Raw genomic sequence first — 26,500 nt, 5'->3', positions numbered from 1 at the left:
GGGCAATGCTACTACTATTTTCAGAATGACACTTGATGCCTCTATCTATGAATTGTGGATGGAAAGAAATCATAGAGTTTTTCAAAATATACGTCGTTGCGAGGATATCATTGTGAGAAAGATTATTCAAGAGATTTATGTTCGAGCAAGTATGCATGGAAAGATAGCTAGGTGTTTGAATCAACTGAATTATTATCCAGTTTAGCAAATTGTGGTTAGGAGATAGGGAGATTATGCATAGTGATTTACTAGGTTAGTCTGCAGAGTTAGAGTAAGGCCTGATGTTATATTTCTTTTTTGAGTTGTACATTACTACTTTGGTAATTAATGTGTTTAGTTACCAAAAAAAAATCTTTACCCAAATTAACGGCTCTAATTTCAAATAAGAAAGATTTAAAAGATTATTTCTTCGAATTTTAAAATTCTCATGTACAATTTAATTATTAAATTAAGAAGTATTTTTCTTTACCACAAATACCTAATCAATTGATACTTTATTAATATCTAATAATGTGACTTTTACATAAAGAAAAAGTAAAAAACAAAAAATTTTAAAAAAGAAGAAGTTAATTTTCTTATATTGACCCGTCCATGAAACGGGTTAACCAACAACCCGTTTTGGCAAAACTCTGTTCTTCGCCCAAACCAAAAATTTTCTTTAGAGCGAGCAGAGATGGGAAGAGAAGGGAACGCAGTGAATCTGTATAAATAAATTGAATTACACCCAAAATCTCTTCTCAAATTCTTGCTAACAATACTCTCTCGATGTTGCTGTTATCTCGACAACTTTCTTTTTGCTAATATTCGAAAAAGAAAGAAAGAAAAAGAGGAACTTTTCAGCTTTCTACGAATTAAAGTGTATGCTTTCTCTTCTTCTTGTATGTTTAATCATCTATTTGTGTCTAATTAAACAACCCCTTTTCGTTTTTGGTGAAATTAATTGTACCCTTTTCGTTTCTTGCAATGAATTGAAGTATAACGATTTGAAACTATAGTTTGGTTTGTGTTTTTGGATGAGGGGAGGGAGTAAAGGAGGTTCTTTTCTGAATTAGAATCTTTGGGATTGTATTGGGTGTTTTTGGTTGGTTCTTTACTAGTGTAAGAATAATAAAGTGTTTTTGTTGCAGAGTTGCTGACCTAAAGATGGGTTATGAACCTGGTGGCTCATCCCGGGATGAGCGTGATGAAGGTAATAGTTTTTCTTTTTTTTTTGGGCTTTACTTTTGATAGTTAGTTAGTGGTAAGGCTGTATACTCACTACCATTCCCGAAGCCCACTTGTGGGATTACATTGGGTTAGGTTATTGTTGAACTATCTGCTGGATGAAGAAAAATCAGTAATTTTGTGAAGAATTGTGAACTGTTGTTAAACAATTTGGTGAGGTGAAGCCTAGAGCAAAGCTTGAGCTTATTTGAAGTAAAACTCTATATTTAGAAAATTAAAATTTACAAATTGCAATTAAAATTAGTAATTTCAGTATCCTGTGGACGATAATGCGATACTAATCCATCTCTTTCTAAGTTGAGATCAAAAGTTTTTCTTTTTTAGATTCGATAATGCCTATACTAATCTAGCTGTTTCAAAAGCTTTTTGTGAGGATGCAATTGTTTGAAGCACATTTTCCTAAAATACGTAGCTTGACCCGCTGCTTCATCGCTTCAAGTTTCTTTCTGATATCCAACTTGCACCTCAATTTTTCTGCCAAGTATTTGCATTCTCCCATCAAGGCTTTGGCTGATTGAAAGAAATCACCTAGTTTTTTTTTCCAAATTCAAACCCTGGTCTCGCATAGTCTTAATTGTACCTACATCATTTAGATCACACCCTTGGGTGCTTTGGGAGGTGTGTTTATTGTGACTTGTGTGTATCTAAAGTGCTTATGCTTATTTTTCTTACTAAGGTATATTTTATAAATCTTATGTTCCTATGTCTAGTTAATTGGGCAGAAACCTTTTATTTGGAACACGTCGGTTTTCTAGATTAATACTTGTTGATGAGTTTTCAAGTTAAACTATGTAGCATGGAGGTTTAGTGGTAGGTTTCCATGTTGCTTCGATTTTTGTAACATTCTCTTTGGAATTTTTCTATTACTTGGATCACCTGGTTGTATAATCTCAGTGACCTCTTCTCAAGAAGAACTATGTCAAAGTATTGTATCTTTGAAACTATTACTAAGGTTGTTGGAGGAGCTTCTGTATGATTGATGTCTCATTTCAACCTGAATGCTGAATATATGTGGTCTCGTACTTTGTTACAAATGTTTGCTCCTGGATGGCCTACCAGTAATTATAGTTGGTTTAGATATGAATTATGAGGACTTTTAGTTCTCCTTTATCCTGTAACTGGCAGGAAAGACATTCTAGTATTTGCAAAGAGCTTTTGATATTATTATTTATTTATCATTGTGATTATTATTATTATTATCACCATCCTCATCAGCATCATCTTTTTGCTGTTGAGAGTTCCATATACTTCTTCTCTGCGTATGACTCTGCTCTTCCCCCTTTTATTGAGTGATAAGGGAAGCTTGCAATCCTGCTAGGATGTCACCTTTTCTTTAATTATTTCTTTAAATTTTATTTCATGTAGTGTGGGTGGGTGGGGTGGGATTTGAAGAATCCAAGCTTGCAATGCTATTGAAATAAGGGTTGGTTGGTAATGTTCAAAAAACAAAGGGTTAGTTGGTTGGTCTGTCTAATTGATGTATTCCGTTTCGTTTGAAGACTTGCTTTGCAATATTTGCTGTAAATAAATAATCTTATCATAAGAATATAAAAGAAGTTTGGTTGCTCGGTTAGTGCAATATGGTCCAGGGTTGATTTTGGGAAGTCTCAAAATTGATGATATATTCAAAAGAGAATGAAGAAAGGTGGGCCAGCGGAATCTTGCTCATCTAATGTTCTTCACTAGGTAAGGAAACTTAAGTGGCTCATTCGATTGGTTTCGATATCAAATAGGAAATTGTCTCTGTGTGTGTGTTGGGGTGCCCGGGGGGGGGGGGGAGGTAGTGTAAAGCTTTGACCGTTTTATTGACAGAATAAGGGTGGTTTTAGTGCCTAAAAGTTGGAGAAAGAGAGCTGTGATCTGGCGGCTTAGAAGTTACTGCTTATCCTTCCAGAATAAATGTAGTGTGTAAAATCATTTATCTTGTCAAAAAATAAATATGAAGTGTGGAAAGAAGTAAAGGAAATTGTCAGAGTCTTGTGCAGTTGTGCTTATATGTTAAGTTTTTATATCGTGAGTTTCTTGGCCCACATATGGTCACAATGGATCTCATAATTAACAAGGTAGATGGGAATTTCAGTCTTGTGTTTTGGTGCATCCATGATGTACCAATATGTATAGATGATTGGGTGTTTTGTGTATGGGAACATATTTTTGGTAGCTTATCTACTTTTAAGAAGTTTTGGTCTTTGTGCTTCTATCCTTAGTCTTCCAGCTTAGTTCCTTTACACCGACATATGGTCTTTTTGAAGCCTTGTAGATCCACCAAATCGGCCTCATTATTCTTAATATTTTTTTGAAATGGGTAAGTATTATTGATGTCAAAAACCAGCAGTAATGTGCCTCAAACAAGAATCCAGAACAGAGCACAGGTAAAGAGAAAAAGGAGCAAAGGAAAAAACCCTGGCTATACTATACAAAAAACTCCATTAACTGTAATTGGGTTCATTATCCTCTATCCATTCCTTTTTACACCGAAAGTCTATCAGCAAAGAACGATCTGATTTGGCCTACAGGGCTGAGTTCTTCTGTCCATCATAGCGTCTCATTATTTCTACTTGTTTCTGCAAAGTGAGGAAGCTGGCAATCTCAGTGTAATTTAACTGACAACTATGTCTGGTTTTTGCAGATGATGAGGAAGAATATGAGGAAGCTGGCGGTGGTAACCGACTTTTGGGATTTATGTTTGGTAATGTTGACTACTCTGGTGATCTCGATGTTGACTACCTTGACGAGGTGATTTGCTCCTTTCTCCCTATGTAATTTGACTCTTATATAACTGTGAGACCCCAAATTAATATGTTAGTATTGGTACTAAAGTGTCTCCAAGTAGCAGTGGAACTTAACCGGATAATTATTTGCTGGGATTTCAGCATAAGCAACTCCATTATACCTTTACATGGGCCATGTTTTCTATTTTAATGTGGAAAGTGGTCAGCCTGAGGTTGGGCATTGATTGAGGGTGATGAAGTGTTCAAGCTCCCTTTCACTTATTTTAGTTGTCGCTAGGAGCAAAACCTAAGGAATACACGCTTGAAATCCAGTACAAAATTTTGGGAGGACCATGAAGGTTAACAGTTTTTCCCAAGGGAAAACCTTTTTCTAATTAAAAGCACACACTCCTGCTTCCAAAATATTTTGTGCCTATGCTGCCTACCCCAAAATTAAGTTGCAAATTGTATAGGGTCAAATGTTTTTGTGAAGAAAAACATAGTGTGAATTAAGTTGGAAATTGTATAGGGTCAAATGCCCCAATGGTGCAGTGTGAGAGGCTGACTGTGGTGAGGCTGATGAGAGGTAGAGGTAGGCAGAGGAAGTATTAGGGATAGTGATTCGATTGGACATGACACACCTGCAGCTTACCGAGGATACTGAGCCTAGTTAGGAGGTTATGGAGGTCGAGGATTAGGGTAGAAGATTAGTATGTAGTTGGGCGTTGTTTAGCTTCTTTATCAGTGTTATAATTATAACTATTATGATTATTATTACTCTCCTACTGGATTATTCTTTTTTATTATTACATGTTATTTCATTTGCTTCAGTTATTGTAATACTAATGTTGGTACTGTTCTTCTCTCCATTATTTCCTTTTAGAACCCGCTTTGATATGCTATGATGTGATTTACTTGAGCCGAGGGTCTATCGTAAACAACTTGTCTACCTTTACAAGGTAGGGGTAAGGTCTGTGTACACACCACCCTTTTCAGACCCCACTAGTGGGTTTACTCTGGGTATGTTGTAAAAGAATGCAATCAAACATGGTATTACTTATGCAGGAAGTTATACATGGATAACTTACCTCCTAACCAACTACCAAACGACCCCTAAGTGTAGTAATTCTTTCAATAAGAACAGTTGCAACAAGAGCCAGATGTTTCCTGTAGCTAATATCTTAACAATCTCATCCAAGGGAGGATGCTAGCAGGGTTTATCACCTATTTGTGGAAGTATCGTTCATTTCATTTTCAAGCTCCACAATTTTCTCTTTCAGATCTCGCATGTTGTGTTGTTTGAGCTTCTTGTGGTGTCATCTTTGCTTATCAAGAGGTCAAAATCTTTTGGAAATTATGTTTTTCAGGACGCCAAGGAGCATCTTGCTGCTTTAGCTGACAAGCTTGGTCCGTCTCTGACAGAGATAGATGTATGTAACAGAACTCTTTTGTCTCTATAATTTGGAATTATATCTTCTGAGAAGTGTAGTCCCAATCTTTTATCACTATGATTTTATTTGGTATTGTATTTTGGATGAGGTACTACAAATATGAATGATAGTTACCCAATTTCTACCTGATTAGGTTTGGTGCTAATAATTTCTCCATGTCTGTTTCCCTTGGATGTTCAGTTGTCAGTGAAGTCCCCACAAGAATCTGCAGATGCTGCTGAACAAGGTACATGTTTTTCCATGAATGCCCTCTCATGCAGTTTCTTTGATACTTTCGTTGACAATTCTTTTGTCCTTTTCTTTCGTCCTATAAAAGTTCTCTTTTATCACAAGTGAAAGCATTCTTAATTAGACATTGTAAGCATAGGTTTGAACCTGTAGTACATTATAGAAAAAGCCAGCAACAATTTACGTGTTTGACATTCTGATAAGTCATATAACTGCAGTGAATTGGGAAATACTAGAAATTATTACTAAGTTGATATTCATGGTTAGGCTAGATGCTGATATTTGAAATAGTTCCACCAAATGGAGCTCCTTAGCAATACTAACCTGCAGCTGACATTCTTTTGTTTAACAGACTCTTTTTATGTCTTTTGCGTGCCAGAAACTCTTACGTTTCTGCATTTCTTCTTTGTGTTATTATATCTGGACCTTGGTGTGTTAAAGCTCCAGTGGGCTTATAGTTCTTTATTCTGTTTTCTAAATTATTATTCTTACATTAAACACAACACATGGTTCAGTGTTTCATAGAGCTTACGCTAGGTTTTCATCATCATTCTGAAGCCATTAGATTCAGTTCGACCCATCTTTTCTTTCAGAAGTCATTTCTCATTACTGCTCTTCCCTCTGCTTCATTGAACACACAGATTATGATGAGAAGGCTGAAGACGCTGTAGATTATGAGGACATTGATGAGCAATATGAAGGACCCGAGGTACAAACTGTTACTGAAGAGGACCTATTATTGCCGAAGAGGGATTATTTTTCAACAGAAATCTCTCTAACTACTTTGGAGAATCGTGATTCTGTTTTCGATGATGAAAACTATGATGAGGATGATAATGAAGAGAAGGAACAGGAGGTGGTAGAGAACACTGTTGAAGTTCAATCTACTCCTGTAAAAGGTTAGTTTAAAAGCATTGTTTTCTTGGGTACTGGTGTTTCGTAAATGCTTTTATATTGTTACTCAGAAGTTTTGATGACTGTCTACAATCTTTAGAGTGTAACTTTACCTTTTGATATTTTAATCTCTTCACTGATTGCCACTACTAGATTTAAAGGGCTGTTCCTCGTGTTAGTTTGTTACAAACCTCAGTTCTATTACAGAAAGTGCTGCTCACCTAGAATGAACTTGAAAGCCGACATAACTCAGAGTCCCATCTGTAAGGGGGCAGCAGAATTTAAAACGAGAATTGTGAAAGCAAGATATTATCCTAGAACACAAGATAAAAAAAAGTTGATCCTTGAGATAAGTCTTTGTGGTAGGTATTTGTCAAACTCTTTTTCTGTTGCAGCTTTCTGTGTCAAATTTCAGTTTTCTGCTAGCAATTTTTGGTGAACTAAAATTGTTTGCAGCAGCTGTGAACAAGTCCATGAGACAAAATACTTTTTTTTTTGGTGGTGGGGGGTCTTATGAGGGAAAGATCATGGGGGCGTTAGATGCCTTGACGCTATGGCAGGGCTCTGAATGAGCAGATGGATTTTGCAGCGGGAAGAGGCAGGGAGCTGCGGGTAGGATGGACCGAATGAGAATAACAAAAGACATGTTATGTACTTTTTACTTTGTTTTGCTTCAGCTTGTTTATTTAGGGAAAAGGGACAAACTGCTCTTCAAACTGGTATCACATGGAACTAGTCGAGGCGAGCACAAGCTGGTCTGGACACCATGTTTTTTTTTAACAATCGCTCTCTGTTTGAATTTGGTCCTGAATCTGCCCTTATTGTTGAAGTACTTGCTCAGGTTTTTGAGAAGGAATACTTGCTCAGATTTGCCTCTCAGAACTAACGAAATTCACTTTTTCTTTTTCAATCATCTTTTTTTATTTTCGGACCGAATGTGTATTTAACTTCTGTTTTCTAAAACTACCGGTGGAAAACAAACCGAAAAAAAAATAAAAGAAAAAAGGAGATGTAACTTTTTTTCTTCCGAAATATACATCAAAAGTAGAGCACTTTGTGTTTTGTAGTGGATTAGTATCTGTTAGCTTTGTATTCCATCTCAAAAATTTCTGGACAACACTATCAAAGAATTCTGCTCCTGACTGTATCCTTCCATTGAAGAAAAAAAAAGATGTTAAGATATGAAAATTTGATTGCTTTCCAAGATCTGCTGAGATATGAGGAATTAATTAAGGATAGGGAGATTACTGTAGGAGGAAAAGGAATAAATCATGGAGTTACATTATTTCAGTTAAATATATCTCTTTGCATCTTCACGTTAGACCTATTTGTCATGTTCTGTTTGTAGGAGAGTACAACAATGAAGCTGAAGTCATTTTTCATGGGAATAAGGTTCCAGAAGAAGTTATATCCACAGATGCTCTCGAATCTAGTGAAGATCTTCAAGAGGTTTGCCCTCTACAAATTAAAAAGAAAAACTACTCATCTTTTTGTGTTCTTTTTATTCTGACTTGTAGCATGAAGTGCATGTCATCTCTTTCTTTCTCACTTCTTGTGAAATAGGTCATCAAACAATTGATATCTTGCGTCACTTTCTATTTACGAGCAATCAATGGCTTCTTGAGATTTTCCTGAAATAGCTATTTGAGTAGTTCATAATCTTCCATGACAATAATTTCTTTTAATGCTTGAAGATTGATGATGCTAGTTAATGCATTTTATAAATACCTTTGATATATGTATTTTTAATGTTAGTTAAAATCCTATAATTTCTGGGGGACCTCTCTTAGTAATATACAAAACTTTTAGTTTTACTTCTGTTTTTCTTTTCTTCACAGTTTATCACTATTGGGAAGTTGACAAATATTAAAGCACTCTCTTTTTTCTTTTCTTCCTGTCTATTCCGCTGTAGATTTGCGTTTATTTGAAAGGAGTTCTGTTAAGTGTTCGAAATATTGTTCTCCTCTATTATATACTTCTACTCTATGCTTGGCATAAGCTAACAACTGCAGATAAGTTGTCTTTATGGAGACTATAATTGTCTTATTCTGTTGTCTACTTTAGAATAACTCTTGTTTTCTAAACAGTGCTGCTTTTTATGCTGATTGTCAGGAACAACCTCTTGCTTTGGAAGAGCCAGTTGAAAGTCAAAGCTCTCTGCCTCTACCTGTTCTTTGTGTCGAAGATGGGGTGGCAATTCTGAAGTTCTCTGAAATTTTTGCCCTTCATAAACCTCGGAAGAAAGCAGAGAAGAGGGAGCGACGTTGCTCTGTTCCCAAAGGTACCTTTTGCTAATAAGAAAAATCTCTTTCATCAGTTCTGTTTGGTAGTATTAGTACAGTTGATGAGCCTTTCTGTAGCACATTCTTGTATCAACAGACAAATACAAGGCCATGGACACACTGGATATTGTTGAAGAAGATGAAGTTAAATTACTGAGAGGGTCCTATGAAGAGTTTCCTTGGTTGAGGATGACCCATGTACATCATGATAGTGCTTTAACATTGCTGGATAATGAACCAGGAACAGTTCAAGGGACTGATGACTTAAAGCCAAAAATCGAGAAAAAGGATTCTTGTTGTACTGCTGAACCAATGAAAGAAAATCTATCAATGGATCTTTCTGCTGATTGGAGCTCACCCATTTGTCCTGAGTTCTATCCTCTTGACCAGCAAGACTGGGAGGATAGAATTATTTGGGATAATTCTCCTCCATTGAGTGATAATACTGCTGAGAGTTGTGAGATTTCTGAACCTGATTATGAAGCATTGACTGATAAACAACTGGATGTGGAGGCCGAGTCTCAAAGTTTACAGTCAGAAAAAGAAATTGAACCCCATGAAAAAGGTCATAGCTCCTTTTTTTCTTGCAGTGTTTCTGTGGAGCCTTTTGGTTCAAAACAACCTTCAGGACACCTGGATATTTCATTATCAGAAGGAAGATATCACCCTCAGCTTTTGAGACTAGAGTCTCGCTTGAATGCAGATAGGCAAAGGAGCACAGATACTCCGAAGGATGAAGACACTGATGAAATCCTTAGCAGTGATGCCTTAAGGCGATTTAGCAAGCTTACATTACAAAATAGAGATATACTGGAGGAATCTTGGGTGGACAACATTATTTGGGAACCAGATCAACCCTTTCCGAAGCCAAAGCTCATATATGATCTTCAAGACGAACAAATGCTTTTTGAAGTTCTGGATAACAGGGACGGCCAACAGCTTATGCTTCATGCTGGAGCAATGATCACAACTGGTTTAGTGAAGCCCAGTAGTGGTGATTCTGCCGAGTTATATGGCCTCAGTGCTTTATCCGGGCGTTTCAATATTGCCAATGACAAATATTATTTGAACAGAAAGTCAACTCAGCAACTAAAATCACATTCAAAGAAACGCACTGCACATGGTCTCAAAGTTCTGCACTCAATACCAGCTCTTAAGCTGCAGACAATGAAGGCTAAGCTAAGCAAGTAAGTCTTGTGTACTTCATTTGACACTCTCTTATACAAATGGTTAATTCTTCTCTACTTTTTTTCTTTTTTGATATAGTAATAACTTCATTGATGTGGCGGGAAAAATTCCCGGTGTTCAAATGATAGAAAAATATAGTTCTCTACAAGTAACACCCTATCATCGATACCCCATGGTGCACTAAACGTTTATTCGGAACAAAAACATGAAAAACATGACCACATCTGAATGGCGGGAGTTCACACCCTTCGAAAGCTGTCTTGCTCTTTTCTTTTCGAATTATCTATAGGTGTCAAAAGAGCAACACACCACTCCATTTCCTTTGTCTGATGGCGCAACCAAAAATCACATCTTAGCTATCAGTGATATTGACCACTGTAATTTGCACAAATTCAGCAGTGTCCACCATAACTACCTTACGACTTGGCAATGCAACTATAGATATTCCACGTCCCTTCCAAATATTTACATATTTAAGCAACGGACTTGTGTGATCTTCTTTCTCTACAAGTTTTCTGCTGTGAGATTTGCCTCCTTTGCTGCAGACAAGTGAAACAAACATAACTGACCAAGAAGATTCCACTTACCTTTCTTTTTCATTTCCAAGAAGATTTCTGTGATGTCATACTTATGGAGTAGGCGTGATAAGTACTGCCCAAACTCATTTGACCCGCCCAACCCGTCCATAATCAGTTGGGCATGGGCTATGTTTGGGCAGGACCCATCTTAACCCATGACAAAAGCTAGCCCAAAGTTAACCCATTAAACAACCCAAACTCAACCCATCACTTTTCAGGCTTATTTGCGTGTTTTATAGCCATAAGTGACTGCTTTTGCAGTTCAATGAACATCTTTGGACTGTATTTACTTATCAGGACATAAGCAACCCAGGGAAAAAACAGTTTTTTTTTGCATCAGTCTTTATGGACTTAGGGATTAGCATCATAAGTGCCATACTGCCATCAGTGTTTTGTTAGACTACCTAATGACCTCTATTAACAAGATTCGGAGGTGTGTTTTCTTGGATTTATCATATGTATTGGTTGATTGCTTCGTTTTTAATGTTTGCTGATGTGGTTTATTCCTCTTTGCAGTAAAGACATTGCAAATTTTCATCGGCCAAGAGCTTTATGGCATCCCCATGACAATGAGGTGGTACTTAAGGAACAGAGAAAGTTGCCTACACAAGGGCCAATGAAAATCATATTGAAAAGCTTGGGTGGCAAAGGAAGTAAACTTCATGTGGCAGCAGAGGAGACCATTTCTTCCCTTAAGTCAAAGGCATCCAAGAAGCTTGGTTTGTAATTTTTCCTATCCTTTTAGTTCCTAAACTTCACTTATATTAAATCTATTTAGTACCTTCATATCCCAGCTACTACTAACTTTTACCATGTTATTTGTCTATAGATTTCAAACTGTCTGAGCCAGTGAAGATAATTTACTGTGGGAAGGAGCTTGAAGATGATAAATCTCTTTCTGCCCAAAATGTGCCACCAAACTCTGTGCTGCATCTTGTTCGTACCAGGATACATTTGTTGCCTAGGGCACAAAAACTTCCTGGTGAGAACAAGTCCCTGCGTCCTCCTGGTGCATTTAAAAAAAAATCTGATCTTTCTGCGAAAGATGGCCATGTTTTCCTAATGGAGTAAGTAAACCCAAAGATTTATTGGGTTTTTTCTATAGATATTTTGATGGCCTTTCTTCTTTGATTAGTTCTCTCTCAATATGGATAGATACCCTATACCTGTTAAATTGCAAGTAGTTTTTCTCTTCTGGTGGATGCTCCATCTTTTTGTGGTTTTGTGTCGCCTTGTGGCATTCACTTGACCATTGGCTTGTAGATACCTGGGGCACACTCATCTTGAAACATATTTGTGACAAGGATAGTGACACAATGACAGGTTGTTTACACAACCATCTGTATGTCAAAAATGTTGAAATTGCTACCCCTAGGGTAATCTGTTGTGCTGATTGTTGGTTGTTAAGGGACTAGTCTAAATGATTCACACTTATAACTCTTTACCCGCTAATTTTATAGATGTATATATGCTTCTCCAGGTTATTCCCAGACTTAGGTTTGCTTTGGTGAAACCTGAATCTTAATGTGAGCATGATTGTTTAAGTTTATCATTGAAGACATAAGAAGTAGAGTTTCAAGAAAAGAGTGGTTTATAGACAGAAAGTTGAGGCTGTGAGACACGACCAGTTGCATGGCTTGTGAATGCTACAGATATCCTCTCCCATTTTCTTTCGATAAACTATAGTTTTTGCTTTATTTTCAGTGTACGGACTTTTAGGGTTGTGGTACCTCATTGTCCATCATTACTCTGTTTCCCTAAAATTGGATAGCTGTCAGTCATGTGAAAACATGCCATGAAATTTCAATAGCTATTACAGGGATGACCTGTTTATACAAAGAAACGTTAAAACCACAGAGTAGCAGTCCTATTTTGAAGCTTTCAAAGTAGATAAATGAGGAGAAAAACGAGCCTCGATGGCCTGTACAAACACTCACACATCTCGTATCGTTATAGATGGTCCGGGTATCTCGAAGAAGATGTTTTGAGCAGGGGCCTAGTAGGAAATTTCGATGTGCCAAAGAGTTTACTATTCTCTCAGAATTTGTATCTGGACCATCAATAACTGGAACACGATACTAGGGATGCAAATGTATGAGATGCACGAATCAAAATTCCTCTTTGAATTTCCTTCCAGGAAAATGGCAGAACACATCAAGATGGGAGAATGGAGGTAGGCAAATAACTTGTTGAGTCTTCAATGGTAATCGCTGGAAGCTGGGTGTCTTCCTGCAACTGTGAAACTGGGTGGAGTTTGGGTAAGAATATTGGGAATAGCTTCAGTTATATGGTCTCAAAAAATTTCCAAATCTATTGAAGATAAATGTGGTGGCTGGTTTGAGACAGATGAGGAGACAACCTTGAGAAATCATCTAAAATGGGCTCGGATCAAAGTGAAGGGACCTTCTGATCAAATTTCGAAACAGAAGTGGAGTAAATGGAGTAATTTTCACCCTCCCCATACCACACTTGTAGAACCTCACTGGGTATGTAGATATTGTAGTGTGGAAATCAATAATATCTTAGTGGTCAATTTTTATCAACAATACTAGCATCAAGGTTGGTGATGGAGCAAAGAAATCTTTCTGGAGTTATGATTGGATTGGCAATGGATCCCTTAAAGAAATGTTTCCAGATATTTATAATTTGGTGCAACAACCTCAAGCATCTGTTGCTGAGGTTTGCAGTCTAGAAGGTTGAAATTTGAACTTCAGAAGATATCTTAATGATTGGGAGGTTGTTAAAATGATTGACTTCTACAGACTCTTGGATGGTTTTAAAGGAAATGTGAAGAAAGTGGGCAAATTGATTTGGAAAGGGGGCAGCAAAGGTATCTTAACTGTGAAATCAGCATATGGTATACTGAAGAAGTCTGAACAACAACATTTTGGGACATGGAACTGGAAGCACATTTTGAAGGTGAACATACCACTCAAAGTGGCATATTTCTGTTGGCTTGTAAGGAGGCTGTGCTAACACATGATATGCTGATTAAGGGAGGGATGCAATTGTGTTCTAGATGTTTTCTATGTGAGAAAGAAATGAAACAAATAGCCATCTATTTATCCATTGCAAAGTTACCAGTACTTTGTGACAGGTTTTCCTGGTATGAAAGGACTTAGATGGATAATGCCTAGGAAAACTGCTGAGTTGTTAGCATGCTCGAATGACCCAGGCAATTTTGAGAGGCAGAAGAGATGACGGAGAATTATTTCTGCAGGCATCTGGTGGACAATATGGAGAGAATAGAATGCAAGTTGTTTTGAAGATGTAGGCATGTAGCTAACACAGAACAGAAGATTAAAATGAATTTTATGTTTTAATTTCATTTTGGTGTAAAAAGGCCCTAGTAGAAAATGTAGATTCTGTAGTTGACATTATTGGGTCGTTGTAACTAGTTCAGGAATTGGCCTTTTGTTTTTTGGAGGTTCCTGTAACTATGTTTCTCTTAACACAGTCTGAGGGATACTCTTTTGATAATATAAAATATGTTACCTTCATAAAAAGAAGAAGAGAATAACAGTGGGTAATGAGTTTGTTGTGAGAAATTAATATTATACAGGTGCCATTGCTATGGCAGGAGTTCTAATAGAGGCACTATCATTGTAGTGACACCGTGGACCAATGTAATAACAATTATGCTGGTATTTGATTAGAGAGGATGGTCATATTGTGGATATTGAATGCAAGATTGATTGATTTTTCTGGGGCCGTAGTTTCATTCTTGTGGTAAAAGTGCAACACACGATGTGTTGAATAGGCGCATATCACTAGTTCGAACCTTGTCGTAGAAAAGGCTTGGTATTTAAGTAAAGTGTAGAGGGACTGACCCATCATCCGCCAAGTTTAGAACTGAGCACTACCTGGTCCATGGGGATTTCTCGTTTATTAAATAGAAGTAACTGGTTGTCTGATTATCATCATCATCTAAATGTAGGAATTTTAATTTTTACCATGATAAGGATGATCTGATGAGACACTCATTTTTGTACTGATAAACATCCAGCACTCTCTAGGTGCTGTGATAGATGAATAATATGCCTTTGCTTATAAAAAGAAAAGTGATCTATGTCAAAGTTGAGTAGGTCTGTTGCATTGATTAAGTGGAGATTCGTGTCGCACATAAGTAGTTTATTGGTATGAATTTTTTGAAGTGCTTTTTCTTTTTTCTTGTTGCAATGGAAATTCAAAATATCCGAGTAGGATACTAAAGAATTTTACTTTCTGAGATGTAACTGAAGCCAATTGTTTTCCCTGTGAATTGTGCAAATAGCATCTTAAATGCTATTTGTGATCAAAATTGCCCACGCACCATATGCTAAGCACTGGGCGTGAGGTGGGGTGTTAAAGAATGACAAAAGTTCTACATTGGTGGTTAGTGAGATGATTGGATTCCTTATAAGGCTTGGGCAATCCTCCTCCCTTTGAGCTAGCTTTTGGGGTGTGAGTTAGGCCCAATACCTAATTTAACAGTATAGAGGTGGATATATGAAGCATTAAAAGATCCTTTTTCTTTCATCTATATATATATATTTTTTTTATTTATTTTTTTTATTATTTTTTTTTTGAGAAGGTAACAACTTGTATTCTATTTCCACAAAAACAGAAACTTGCCACGACAAGTTACAGGTTTCCTAATTACAATTGAGGAGGAGTATCTAGAAGATCTTCAACCCTTTTAACAAAAAATTACAATGATCCTAAGACATCCATCCATACTTGATTCTAGATCTTCCCTATACTCCTGTTTACACCAAAAATGAAACAAAACTAAGCACTTCATCTTCATCTTCTGGATATTGTTGCTCTTGTTCATCATCTATATTTTTGGTGCCAAGGTGTACGACCCCCTTTTGTATAGCAGTTGGATAGATTTGACAGATGAGCACTCCATAAAAACATCCATACATATTTTTGTGACCACCTTGGTGTTATTGATGAATAAAATTCTTTTTTGTTTCAATCTAAATTTTAGGTGTGAGTAGATCCCTTTTCGTATAACAATTGGATAGATTTTATAACGTAGCACTCTATGCAATCACATGGTACATATTTTCGTCACCACCTTGTTGTGTTTCTAATGAAACCTTTTGATTTAAAATATTGAAAAAGAATTTCATCACTTCTTTTCAAGTATATACAACTTTATGATGTTTTTCCTTAGTCTGCTGCTCAACACTTTTGTCTGCTCTTCTACTTGAAGATACTGTGAGGAGAGGCCTTTGCTCCTTGGAAATGTTGGAATGGGTGCAAGATTGTGTACTTACTACCAAAAATTATCTCCAAATGATCAGCAAGGCACCTTGATGCGCAATGGAAATACTGGATTGGGGAGTGTACTCACACTTGATCATTCTGATAAATCCCCCTTCCTTGGGGATATAAAACCTGGTTGCAGCCAGTCATCTCTTGAAACAAATATGTATAGGGCACCGATTTTTCAGCAGAAGGTCTCATCAACTGACTATTTGTTGGTTCGCTCAACAAAGGGTAAGCTGTCCATAAGGCGGATAGACAGGATTGATGTTGTAGGGCAACAGGTTATCTACTATCCTTAACTTGGCTCATCGGAGTACTTACTTGATCACTATGCAAATTTTATGTTATCATTTTCTGATGAACTTTTTGCTAAAATATTGATTGTTGTAGTAGACTTTATTGAACCATGGTATCATGAAAATTTCTGGGTTCATGTTATTATGTTTTTGCCAGTATGGAACCTAAAGCAATGTGCTGTTGCATAATAAGGTTGAGTTTTGAAATTTGGAAGGCATATGCATTGGTCCTCCTGTGATGGGGATGCCTTTGATTTTCTCATATTTTTGCATTGCCCACATGCATTCTTCTTGAAGCGTTCAGCTTGTTTTGCTAGATCTGGTTAGAAGTTCTCATGATGTTACGTTGCCTGAATTTTTTCATTAGTGCGATTGAAAACTACCTTTGATGACCAGTTGCATATTCAAAATACACACCATTACTATATCTTTTAATGATCATGCGAGATGCGGGACCTGAGTGTCAGGTCATGCCAATGAGTTGATGCTGTTCCAGGCCCTTGATGGTGGAGTATAAGATTGTAGTTTGACAGATCTGAAAGAAATAAGCTAAAATTGGATGATCTGGAATTCGTGAAGGAAAAGGAATCTGAAGCTACATATTTATTGAACTCGTGTGCTTTTTTTCTTTTTTTTATTCCTGGGGGAAAGTAGAGTTTGCTTTTCATTAGTTGTGGTAACTAGCTTTATCTTTGGATTTTTCTACTTTTTGGTCATGGAGGTATTGGCATGACATTCTCTCTATAAACTCAATTAACTTTTAACTCAAGTTGCCAAATTTGCAATAGTGTTTAAGGACAATTCACTTGGTCCTCTAGATTTTGCGATCCTATTCGATATTGGATTTTTCTTTGTGCAGTATGCTAATACATGCTTCTGTAACGTGCAAGCATGCTATAGCTATGTCGATGTTTATACCTGAAGAGGATAACCATGTTTCTTTAATGTGCAAGCATTCTATAGCTATGTCGAAATCTTATGCTTGAAGAGGATGATTAATATGAATATTTTATGACTAATCTGTTCGTTATTGCTTCTGTATGAATATGTGGTGGATCTGTTTCCTTGTTTAATCTGCCTTTCCCTGTTATCTTTGAAGGAGCCTCACATGGAGGTAATCTCTCCTGGATCAAAAGGTGTTCAGACCTACATAATGAACAGACTATTGGTGTATATGTATCGTGAATTTCGAGCTATTGAAAAGCGCGGTTCCCGTCCTTTCATCCGCGCAGATGAGCTGTCCGCACAGTTCCCTAGTTTGTCAGAGGCCTTTCTTAGGAAAAGACTCAAGCATTGTGCTGATTTGCAGGTACTTTTGTGAAACATCATTCAATTCCTGGGTAAATTCTTTAGTACAGGCATTAGAGGGAAATAATTTATTAAAACTCGTCTTTGTGGCACTTCGTGTGCTCCTTCCCCTTATGTGTCTGGTAAGTAACTTGGGTGCTGACATGATGCAGAGAAGATCAAATGGACAGTTCCAATGGGTTATGAGGTTCAATTTTCGGATACCATCCGAGGAGGAATTGAGGAGGCTGGTTTCACCGGAAAGTGTGAGTTCTTTCAAAAGATCCTTGTTTTAAATTTCCCTCTCATCTCCTCCTCCACCCCCCTGAAAAGATCTCCCTCTCTCCAGTTTAAAAAATATTCTTTAATTGATGCATTAAGAGATGTCGTGCACTTGTCAAAATAACTTGGGTACAAATAACACTTTCTTAAAGCTTCATCTTTCGATTATGATGGAGTTTTTCACTTTAGCACATTTGGTATTGAGAGGAGGCTTAATCTTCAAATGCGCATTCAAATTCAGACGTCTTCATCTGTATTATATAGCTTCTTTTGATGAAGTAATGTTTCAAGGAGATGCAAAGTCACTGGTGGCTAGTTACCAAAGAACAAAAGAGTAGGAGAACATTGTTTACCCCAAATACAATGTCTCAATCAAGAACTAAAGTGCTAATAAAATCCAAAAGCTGTACTGAATTAGTTATTGGGAACAAGAGTGTCCAACAAAAGAGATCTAAACATTTAGCTTAAGAGAATAGCTTGGAGTTGCAATGCCATCAAAACACCTTCTGTTTTTCTCTTTCCAAAGGCTCCAAAAAATAGCAGCAGGCATCATCAACCAGGTCTTCTTGATGGTCTTATCAACTTTCCAATGACTCCAACTCTCATATGCCTCTCTCAGATTCTGAGGCATTACCTGATTTAATCCAAAAATGCTGAAAAACAAGCTCCAAAGGCCAAAAGCTTCTGGACAATGCAGGAAAGTTGGTTGACTGTTTCCTTTTGACAATTGCAAAGATGACATCTGTTAACCAGTTGTGATATCCTTTCCTGTTTAGGTTATCTATAGTACGGCTGGCATTAATGAGGGCTAACCAACTGAAGCACATGATCTTAGTAGGTAGTGTCCTCCAAATCAATTTCCAGGGCCATGAGTCAATAACCTTATCTTGGTTTCCAAGCTGTCTATAGCATTCTTTAACAGAATTATACTAAAAGCATGAAGGAACTTAGAAATGTTGATTGAACTTTTTGCCCCTCATTGAAAGACTCTACAATAGATAAAATTGTCATTTACTATTTTCCTCAAATAATTGTCGTTCAATTAAAATATTTCGGACTTTGAAATTAATTAAATTTATAGCTATTAAATCTTTACATATTTGTAATAGGTAAGAACTCCTAATATTTGGTACTTTAAATTTGACTAAACTTTCGTTCTTAAATTTTCCTTTATTTGAACTATATTTAAAATTATTATTTTTGAATGTAACTTTAACAATAGTCACTAAGCTAGATTTAATATAACATACATAAGGCCTAAATCATGCTGCTCCCCACTCAATTCACAGTCACAAGGGGCCGGAAGGACTTCTAGTCTATTAGAATCCTATATCTTTAGTTCATTTCATATATAACTAGGACGAGGCAATATCTGATATCACATATACATTTCTTCCATAACATAAACCAAGCATTCAGTAAAGACCTAGAACATAATTCATCAAGAATGGTATAAGTTGTTTTTCTTGTTGAGTAGTTCAAATTGCGGGACTCTGTTGCAATAAGAAATTTAAAATTCATTCCCTTTCATTTTCATATCTGACAAAGTGGGTAGAGATTGTGACTTCTGAAAGTTTTTGACCTTGGTGCAAACTAGGATTCAAATGTTATTTTCCGAGAATGTAGTAATGTTTTTCGCTATACTGATATTGCCCCAATATGGTCTCTTCTTCTCTACCGTTTCACGTTTACTATGTTATTGAGTTTGCAACCATTTATCAGAAATTCTTTGTTTCGTGCTTGTCATTTGATTCAGGTATGTGCATATGAAAGCATGCAAGCTGGCCTGTATAGGCTTAAGCGCCTAGGTATTACGCGGCTTACTCATCCTACAGGTCTATCAGCTGCAATGAACCAGCTCCCAGATGAAGCGATTGCTTTAGCTGCTGCATCACATATTGAAAGGGAACTTCTAATCACACCTTGGAACTTGAGTAGCAACTTTGTTGCCTGTACAAACCAGGTAGATCATACTTGCATCATTTATCTTGTAGTCTAGTCTTCAACAAAATGTTCGTCTCTTTTTATATTGTGTATTCCAGGAAAGGGTGGTATGAGAAAACACAACCCAATAAAATTCCGAATTCTGTAATATTTCTCAGAAACTATGTTTGGCCATTCTTGTTCTTGTATGGTCACTTCTTTAATCTTCTTAACCTTTTATCTGGTCATCAGAGATGCATTGACATGGCAGCCTTGATGTCTTTAAATAGTTCAGAACTTTCTGTTGCCTTGATAGAGTATAAGGAACATTCCTTTTATCATTAAAAAAGTATAATAAGTATTCCTATTGTAACATATACTGTTTCATCGAGCTAGTGCTGTTATATATGCATACACATTGTTTTCTGTAATTCATAGCATTCTAGCTAGTCCTGAAACTTGATCTTTCTTGATACTTCTCTGTAGGACAGAGAAAATATTGAGCGTCTGGAAATTACTGGTGTTGGTGATCCATCTGGTCGGGGATTAGGGTTCAGTTATGTACGCACCACTCCTAAGGCACCAATACCAAATGCAATCTCCAAGAAAAAAGCAGTTGTTGCCAAAGGGTCAACAGTAACAGGCACTGATGCAGACCTACGAAGACTGAGCATGGAAGCTGCACGCGAGGTGAGTAGATCGGGATAGTATTAGGATTAGATTTTAAAAACTTCCAGCTTCTTGACTTACTTGGCATCAAATGCGGTTAGTTAAAGCTAAATTGGCTTTTATATCATACATATGTTTCCATTGCCATATATGTGAACTAGTTGTTATCAATCTGGACCGACTGGTTCTTCTTTTGTTCTACTATTCTATGTGGTAAGTTGCGAGGAAAATAAATTCCCCTGATTTGATTTTGTAACCTGAATGAATATACCCCTTATGAAAGCTGATTCAGAACAAAATTAATTCTGTTGGAAATGTTTTTATTTAGTTTACAGCCTAGTTGATGGGTGTGTGAGTAGTTGATTGCTTGTCCTATGGCTCTGATGTGCTCATGTCCAGATTGAACCCCATTTCCCCTTCTCATTCTTTTATCTTGTGGCAAGTTGAATGTGGTTTATGGATGAGTAGCCCAATGGGTTTTATCCTATCAATTCACAAGTATGTGTTGCTCATTCACAAGTGTATTTCCCTACATTTTAGGTTCTTCTCAAGTTTAATGTTCCAGAGGAGCAGATTGCTAAACTAACAAGGTGGCACCGAATTGCTATGATTCGCAAGCTTTCTAGCGAGCAAGCTGCATCCGGTGTGAAAGTTGATCCAACAACTATAAGCAAATATGCTCGTGGCCAGCGCATGTCCTTTCTGCAGCTGCAGCAGCAAACAAGAGAAAAATGTCAGGAAATCTGGGACCGACAAGTCCAAAATCTTAGTGCAGTTGATGGTGAAGAAAATGAGAGCGACTCTGAAGTGAACAGTGACCTGGACTCATTTGCTGGTGACTTGGAAAATCTTCTTGACGCAGAGGACTTCGAGGATGGTGAGGAGGGTAGTCATGAGCCCAAACATGATAATGTTGATGGAGTCAAAGGACTCAAGATGAGAAGACGCCCCTTTCAGGCTCAGGTGGAAGAGGAGATCGAGGATGAGGCAGCTGAAGCTGCAGAATTATGCCGCATGCTCATGGATGGTATAGAACATGTATATATATGTGTATATATTTATTATATGTTGTTTCTAGTCCATCCTTGTTATCTTGATGCTATAATTTGCAAGATTGAGAAAATTTAAGAATTTGGTGTACCTTCTCTGTTGGTGCCACTTAAATGTTACTTTCTATTTCTCCTGGAAAATGGAGATTTAGTTGGAGAATTTTGGAGAGAAAAATCATATTAGGTGGGTCCTTATGCTGCTACTGGTTGGGTAGGGGTAAAGATGGTGGAGTATGCTGTATCTTCATGCCTGTGAGATGGGAATTTGTATTGTCAAGAATTGGGTTCTTTGTTGATATGTATCAGCATGGTCAATGTAAAGATATGACACCTGGGCCTAACTCAACCCCAAAAGCTAGCTCATGAGGGGAGGTTTGTCCAAGTCCATATAAGGAGATCAAATTCTCATCCCTCTACCGATGTGGGACTTCTTAACAGTCAATACTAAAATCCTTTTTCACGTGAAGTTCACAAATGAAGCATCAATGTTACTCCTGGCCTAGAGTTGAGTACTGTTTAAAATTTTATAGAAGTCTTGACAAGTTGTTAAGTTGCATCTTATCCTTGAAACTCTCACCAACTCGGAATTAGCTTTGGTTAAGAAGATTGTAGGAAATATGACCAAATAGAGGTTGATATATAAATTGATCCAACGTGCACATAAGAAAGCTGCCTACTCCCTTTTATAGGTATAAGACAAGAAGTTTCCTTTAAGGTGGATTGTAACCCTCTTCTTCAATAGAATAATCTTACACATAACATCTTTCTTCATGGTAGAAACCATTTTATGTGTTGCCTGCCAGCAAGTGCAGCCTATTTTAAAATATGTTTCTTATTTGGTATTGTTTGTATTTAACTACTATCTTGCAGATGATGAAGCTGATCGGAAGAAGAAAAAAAAGGACAAAGCCATGGGCGAACAAGTTGGTTTCGTGCCAGATATAAGATACAGGTTTAGTACTGAAAGCACTGATCGGGGTAAAAAACCTCAGATATTTGCCAAGCCAAGCATAAAGTTTGATGGGCTAAATGGGTTGGATTTCATTGGAGATCAGAAGGAGGTTGTTTCCCTTTCTTCCTCAGTAATTCTATTGTGCCCCACTAATAAAAATAGGACATTGTAGGCATGTAATTTATATGCCAACCAGGTGACACAATTCTCTGATTTTCTTTTTAGCTGCAGGCTGAAGGGTTTACTGCTAAAAGAACCCCATCTAGCAAGGTGAAACCCAAGAAAAAGTTTGATGTTCTGGACTCTGGATTGTTTAATAAGAAAGTTAAAATACTAGGGGAGGGAATAAAGGTAAATGTCCCTACATAGTTATCTACAGCATTTAGCTGCATATTTTGAATTAGAATATATCCTTTCCCAGTGTTTCTTGGTTCTTGTAATATGCGTTACTGATGTGATACTCCTCCTTGGACACAGCCCATGAAAGAGAAGAAGTCAGCAAGAGACAGTTTTGTCTGTGGAGCCTGTGGTCAGGTTTGTGGTTATATTTGAATAATCATCTTATTCTTTCCAAAAAAGTTATGAAGGCTAATCAATTGACTGGTCTTATCATACAGCTTGGTCACATGAGAACTAATAAGAATTGTCCCAAGTATGGGGAAGATGTGGAGGCACGAGCAGAAAGCATTGATCTGGAAAAGACTACAGGAAAATCTATGGGTTCTACTGATCTCTTGGATCAGCCCCAGATCTTCTCAAAGAAAGCCATCCAAAAAAGTGGAACGAAGAATGTGATGGTCGAAGTTCATGAGGATGATAATTCCAGTTCAAAGGCCAAAGTTCTGAAGGTCAAATGTGGTTCAACAGACAGACTTCCTGATAAACCTACTCCTGCGACCTCACTTAATTCTGACATACCAGTGACTTCAGATGCTGAAATTGGAACTGTACCACCCCCCATAAAATTTAATAAAATTAAGTTTTCAAATAAGATGAGAGCTGAGGATGATTCCAATGAAGCTCACAAGCCTTCCATTCTGGTAAGGCCACCAACGGAGACTGCAGACTCACATCGCAGCAAGAAAATTGTAATTAAGCAACTTAAGGACTCCACAAGTGTGGATGAAGGATTCTTGGATGGAAGCAATGGCATGGAGTTCAGGAAGACAAAGAAAATCAACGAATTGTCATACTTGGGGCAGCAAGAGAGGGAATACTTCTATGAAGAGACTTTAGGAAGGAAAAAAATGGATGATAAACGATTATGGGAAGAGGAGGAGAGGAGGAGAATTGCTGTGAGGCAGAGAGAAGAAAGAGCCCAGATATATGAACGACAGAAGGCATTAGAAGAACAGGAGAAATTAGCGGCGATTGAAAGCTATCAAGACGCCATAAGAAGAGAGAGGGAGGAAGAAGAACGTCTAAAGGAAAAAAAGAAGAAAAAGAAGAAGACTGAAATGAGAGATGATTACTTGGATGATTTTCTTCCCAGAAGGAACGACAGAAGGATACCAGATCGAGACAGATCGGTGAAGCGGAGACAAACTTTCGAGTCCGGAAGGCATGCTAAAGAGCATGCACCGCCAACAAAGCGCCGAAGAGGGGGAGAGGTAACTAAATCTATTATGCTTGTTTTTGTCTCATCTTCTGCAGGTAATAATAGTGATAGTCCATTACTATGGCCACAGATGCCACAGATCTAGATCATCTAATCCTTATTGCATTTTGTGTTGCGTCCAAGTGGTCTAACTGACCTTTCTCTCATGTTCTTATTTGCTAATTTGGTTGCATGGTGGTGTTCATAGAATTTTCCAATAAGAAATTAATAGTACTGGGTAAGAGAATACTCGTCTAGCTACAATCATGGTGGGTGGATGTTTCTGTTTTTTTTTTTTTAAAAAAAAATGGAGACTCATGCCTCCTTGTATGTGAAATAGAAAGGGAATAAGATAAAGGCCTACTTACTCTCATAGGAATATAGATCGAATCTACTCTAGTAAGTGTTGTTTGACACAATCATTTAGTCAAACAATAACATACTGGTCTGATTTTTCTGATACGTCTGATTGTCACATCTTAAGCAAGATACATTCTCTGTATGCATAATTCTGTCATTATTGGTCAATTAGCTGCAGTTAGAAGTAGAACTGCAAGATTTTAGCAAGAAAACCTCTGATCTTATTTGGTCTGTTCTTTCTAAGAGTTGCTTACTTCTTTTATAGTACCAAGGGGCAGTAGTGCCGTAGTCTTTTCATTTAACTGAGATGTGGTTGAATTTGTTTGAAGGTTGGTTTGTCAAATATTTTAGAAGAAATTGTTGATACACTGAAGAACAATGTGAACGTATCATACCTCTTCTTGAAGCCAGTGACCCGAAAGGAAGCTCCAGATTATCACAAGTATGTAAAGCGCCCTATGGACCTATCTACCATCAAAGAGAAAGCCAGGAAACTGGAATATAAAAACCGCGGGCAATTCAGGCATGATGTGGCACAGATCACTATCAATGCACATTTGTACAATGATGGGCGCAACCCAGGTATTCCTCCCCTTGCGGATCAGCTTCTAGAGATTTGTGACTACTTGCTGGAAGAGAATGAGTCCATCTTAGCTGAAGCTGAATCTGGTATTGAGTGATGATACTTCATATTTGAACCTTGTTTCTGTTTGATTTTAAGTTCCATTAAGCAGCTTTCATTGGTTACTCACAATCTAGTGTCTATTGTTCAGCGATCTAAAGGATAGATCTTCTAGATGTGTCAGTTGCAGCCACCCCAACAAATGTATCAGATAAACAAGACGCGACTGAAGGGATTGTATCTTAACTGTATAATGAGATTTAGTAGCTGATGATTCTGTGTATCGACCATTTTGTTTTACTCCATGGTCAAGGCAACACGATGATGAGGTGTGGAGGAGAGAATGATTTAGTGTATCTTAATTGTTGAGTGGGAGCTCAATTATGTGAAATATATGTGCAGTTTGTGCGAAACATTCTAGTTGTGTAAATTATAGCAATTATTCGGTTATTCCTCATAGTCCTCTGGGTTCTAGGTTGCCCCTTTCAGCTATGTGAATAGAATGAAATTTCAGCTAATTAATAGGTTTTTTTTTCTCATAGTACATCTTGCTCTTTCTTGTTGAGGACTTTTCATCATGGTGGCATTTTCATTCTTTACGCAAACCTTGTCTCTACATTTGTGGAGGTAGACAGACTGTTTTAAAAGATCCTCGGCTCTTGTATTATGTACTACTAATCATGTACCAATGATATTTATCTAGATAAGATTTTGAATTTTTTTTACTTATTTCTCAAACATGGAGTCGAAGAAAAGCAATAGGTGAAAATGAAAGCCTTATTTTTTTAATGCATATGGTCCCAAAAGTCATTTTATTTGAAGTTTTTAATTTTTGAAGTGATGGTTGTTAGGTAACTATGGAAATAGTTATTTGTAATTACTGGATACTTATTATATATCACTATTGTAGTATTATTTTTAGTGTCAAATCTTTAATCCTTACCTAACATAAGTTTTGCACATTAGGCTGCAATAAAGTACCTTTCACAAGGATGCACTTTTGTTAGAATTTTAATTAATCTTTATAAATGAAGCAAACAATTTCATTCATCGACTAATTTATGGAAGTCGTTTAGTTGGAGGAGGACGTTCCAATTTAATGACGAAACTATATAGTATGATATATTGTTAGGTTAATTGTCTCAAATTTAATTAGATTTGATACCATATTTATTCCAAAAGCAATGAATAATTCTACTTAAATGTAAATCACGCTCTCTATTAAAGTGATATTATTCTCATAGTTCAAATACGAGAAACCTTATTAGGAAAAGTAGAACTTATTATCCCACTATAATCTTTTAATATAAATAATGTAAGGATAGAAAGTATTACAACACTCCTAAACTTGGCGTGGTTATTAATTTTGTCCTCGAACATTGACAGTCTTAAAAACATTTTTCTACTTGACTAACTAAACTAAAATACACCCTCATCAATAGTTAGAAATTAAACTAATAATTCACGCCTCAACTATTGACATTCATAATAATACTTCTCTACTTGACTAACTAAACTTAAATACATCATAATGAATAATTTATGATTAAACTGATAATTCAGTCCGGTAAAAACTCTTTGACTATAAAACTTTCAAAAAAGGACAAAAGATGACACCACCTAAAATTATGGTGACGTGAGATCACCC

The 26,500-nt window shown here is 36.9% G+C and overlaps 1 protein-coding gene across 3 annotated transcripts; it reads left to right on the top strand.

Annotated features, from left to right (window-relative positions):
• Nucleotides 1-611: 611 nt before the first annotated feature.
• Nucleotides 612-25,388, top strand: LOC125876331 (transcription initiation factor TFIID subunit 1). Of its 3 annotated transcripts, XM_049557490.1 has the most exons (23): nucleotides 613-858; nucleotides 1,128-1,189; nucleotides 3,854-3,960; nucleotides 5,303-5,365; nucleotides 5,567-5,612; nucleotides 6,256-6,513; nucleotides 7,857-7,957; nucleotides 8,621-8,789; nucleotides 8,888-9,977; nucleotides 11,073-11,275; nucleotides 11,386-11,623; nucleotides 15,760-16,096; nucleotides 17,211-17,420; nucleotides 17,572-17,664; nucleotides 19,437-19,643; nucleotides 20,090-20,293; nucleotides 20,813-21,299; nucleotides 22,192-22,382; nucleotides 22,499-22,624; nucleotides 22,751-22,807; nucleotides 22,891-23,883; nucleotides 24,560-24,899; nucleotides 25,004-25,388. In XM_049557490.1, the coding sequence occupies exons 2-23, from the start codon at nucleotides 1,144-1,146 to the stop codon at nucleotides 25,009-25,011; spliced, it is 5,574 nt and encodes a 1,857-aa protein (XP_049413447.1). In that variant the 5' UTR covers nucleotides 613-858; nucleotides 1,128-1,143; the 3' UTR covers nucleotides 25,012-25,388. The 3 variants fall into 3 exon arrangements, with proteins under 3 accessions (XP_049413446.1, XP_049413447.1, XP_049413448.1); XM_049557489.1 differs by having other exon boundaries at nucleotides 612-858; nucleotides 24,560-25,388; XM_049557491.1 differs by having other exon boundaries at nucleotides 22,505-22,624; nucleotides 24,560-25,388.
• The last annotated feature ends 1,112 nt before the right edge of the window (nucleotides 25,389-26,500 follow it).

This window comes from Solanum stenotomum, chromosome 9 (assembly GCF_019186545.1).
Source record: "Solanum stenotomum isolate F172 chromosome 9, ASM1918654v1, whole genome shotgun sequence".
Lineage (NCBI taxonomy): Eukaryota > Viridiplantae > Streptophyta > Magnoliopsida > Solanales > Solanaceae > Solanum > Solanum stenotomum.
This window is presented reverse-complemented; position numbering and strand designations above follow the sequence as displayed.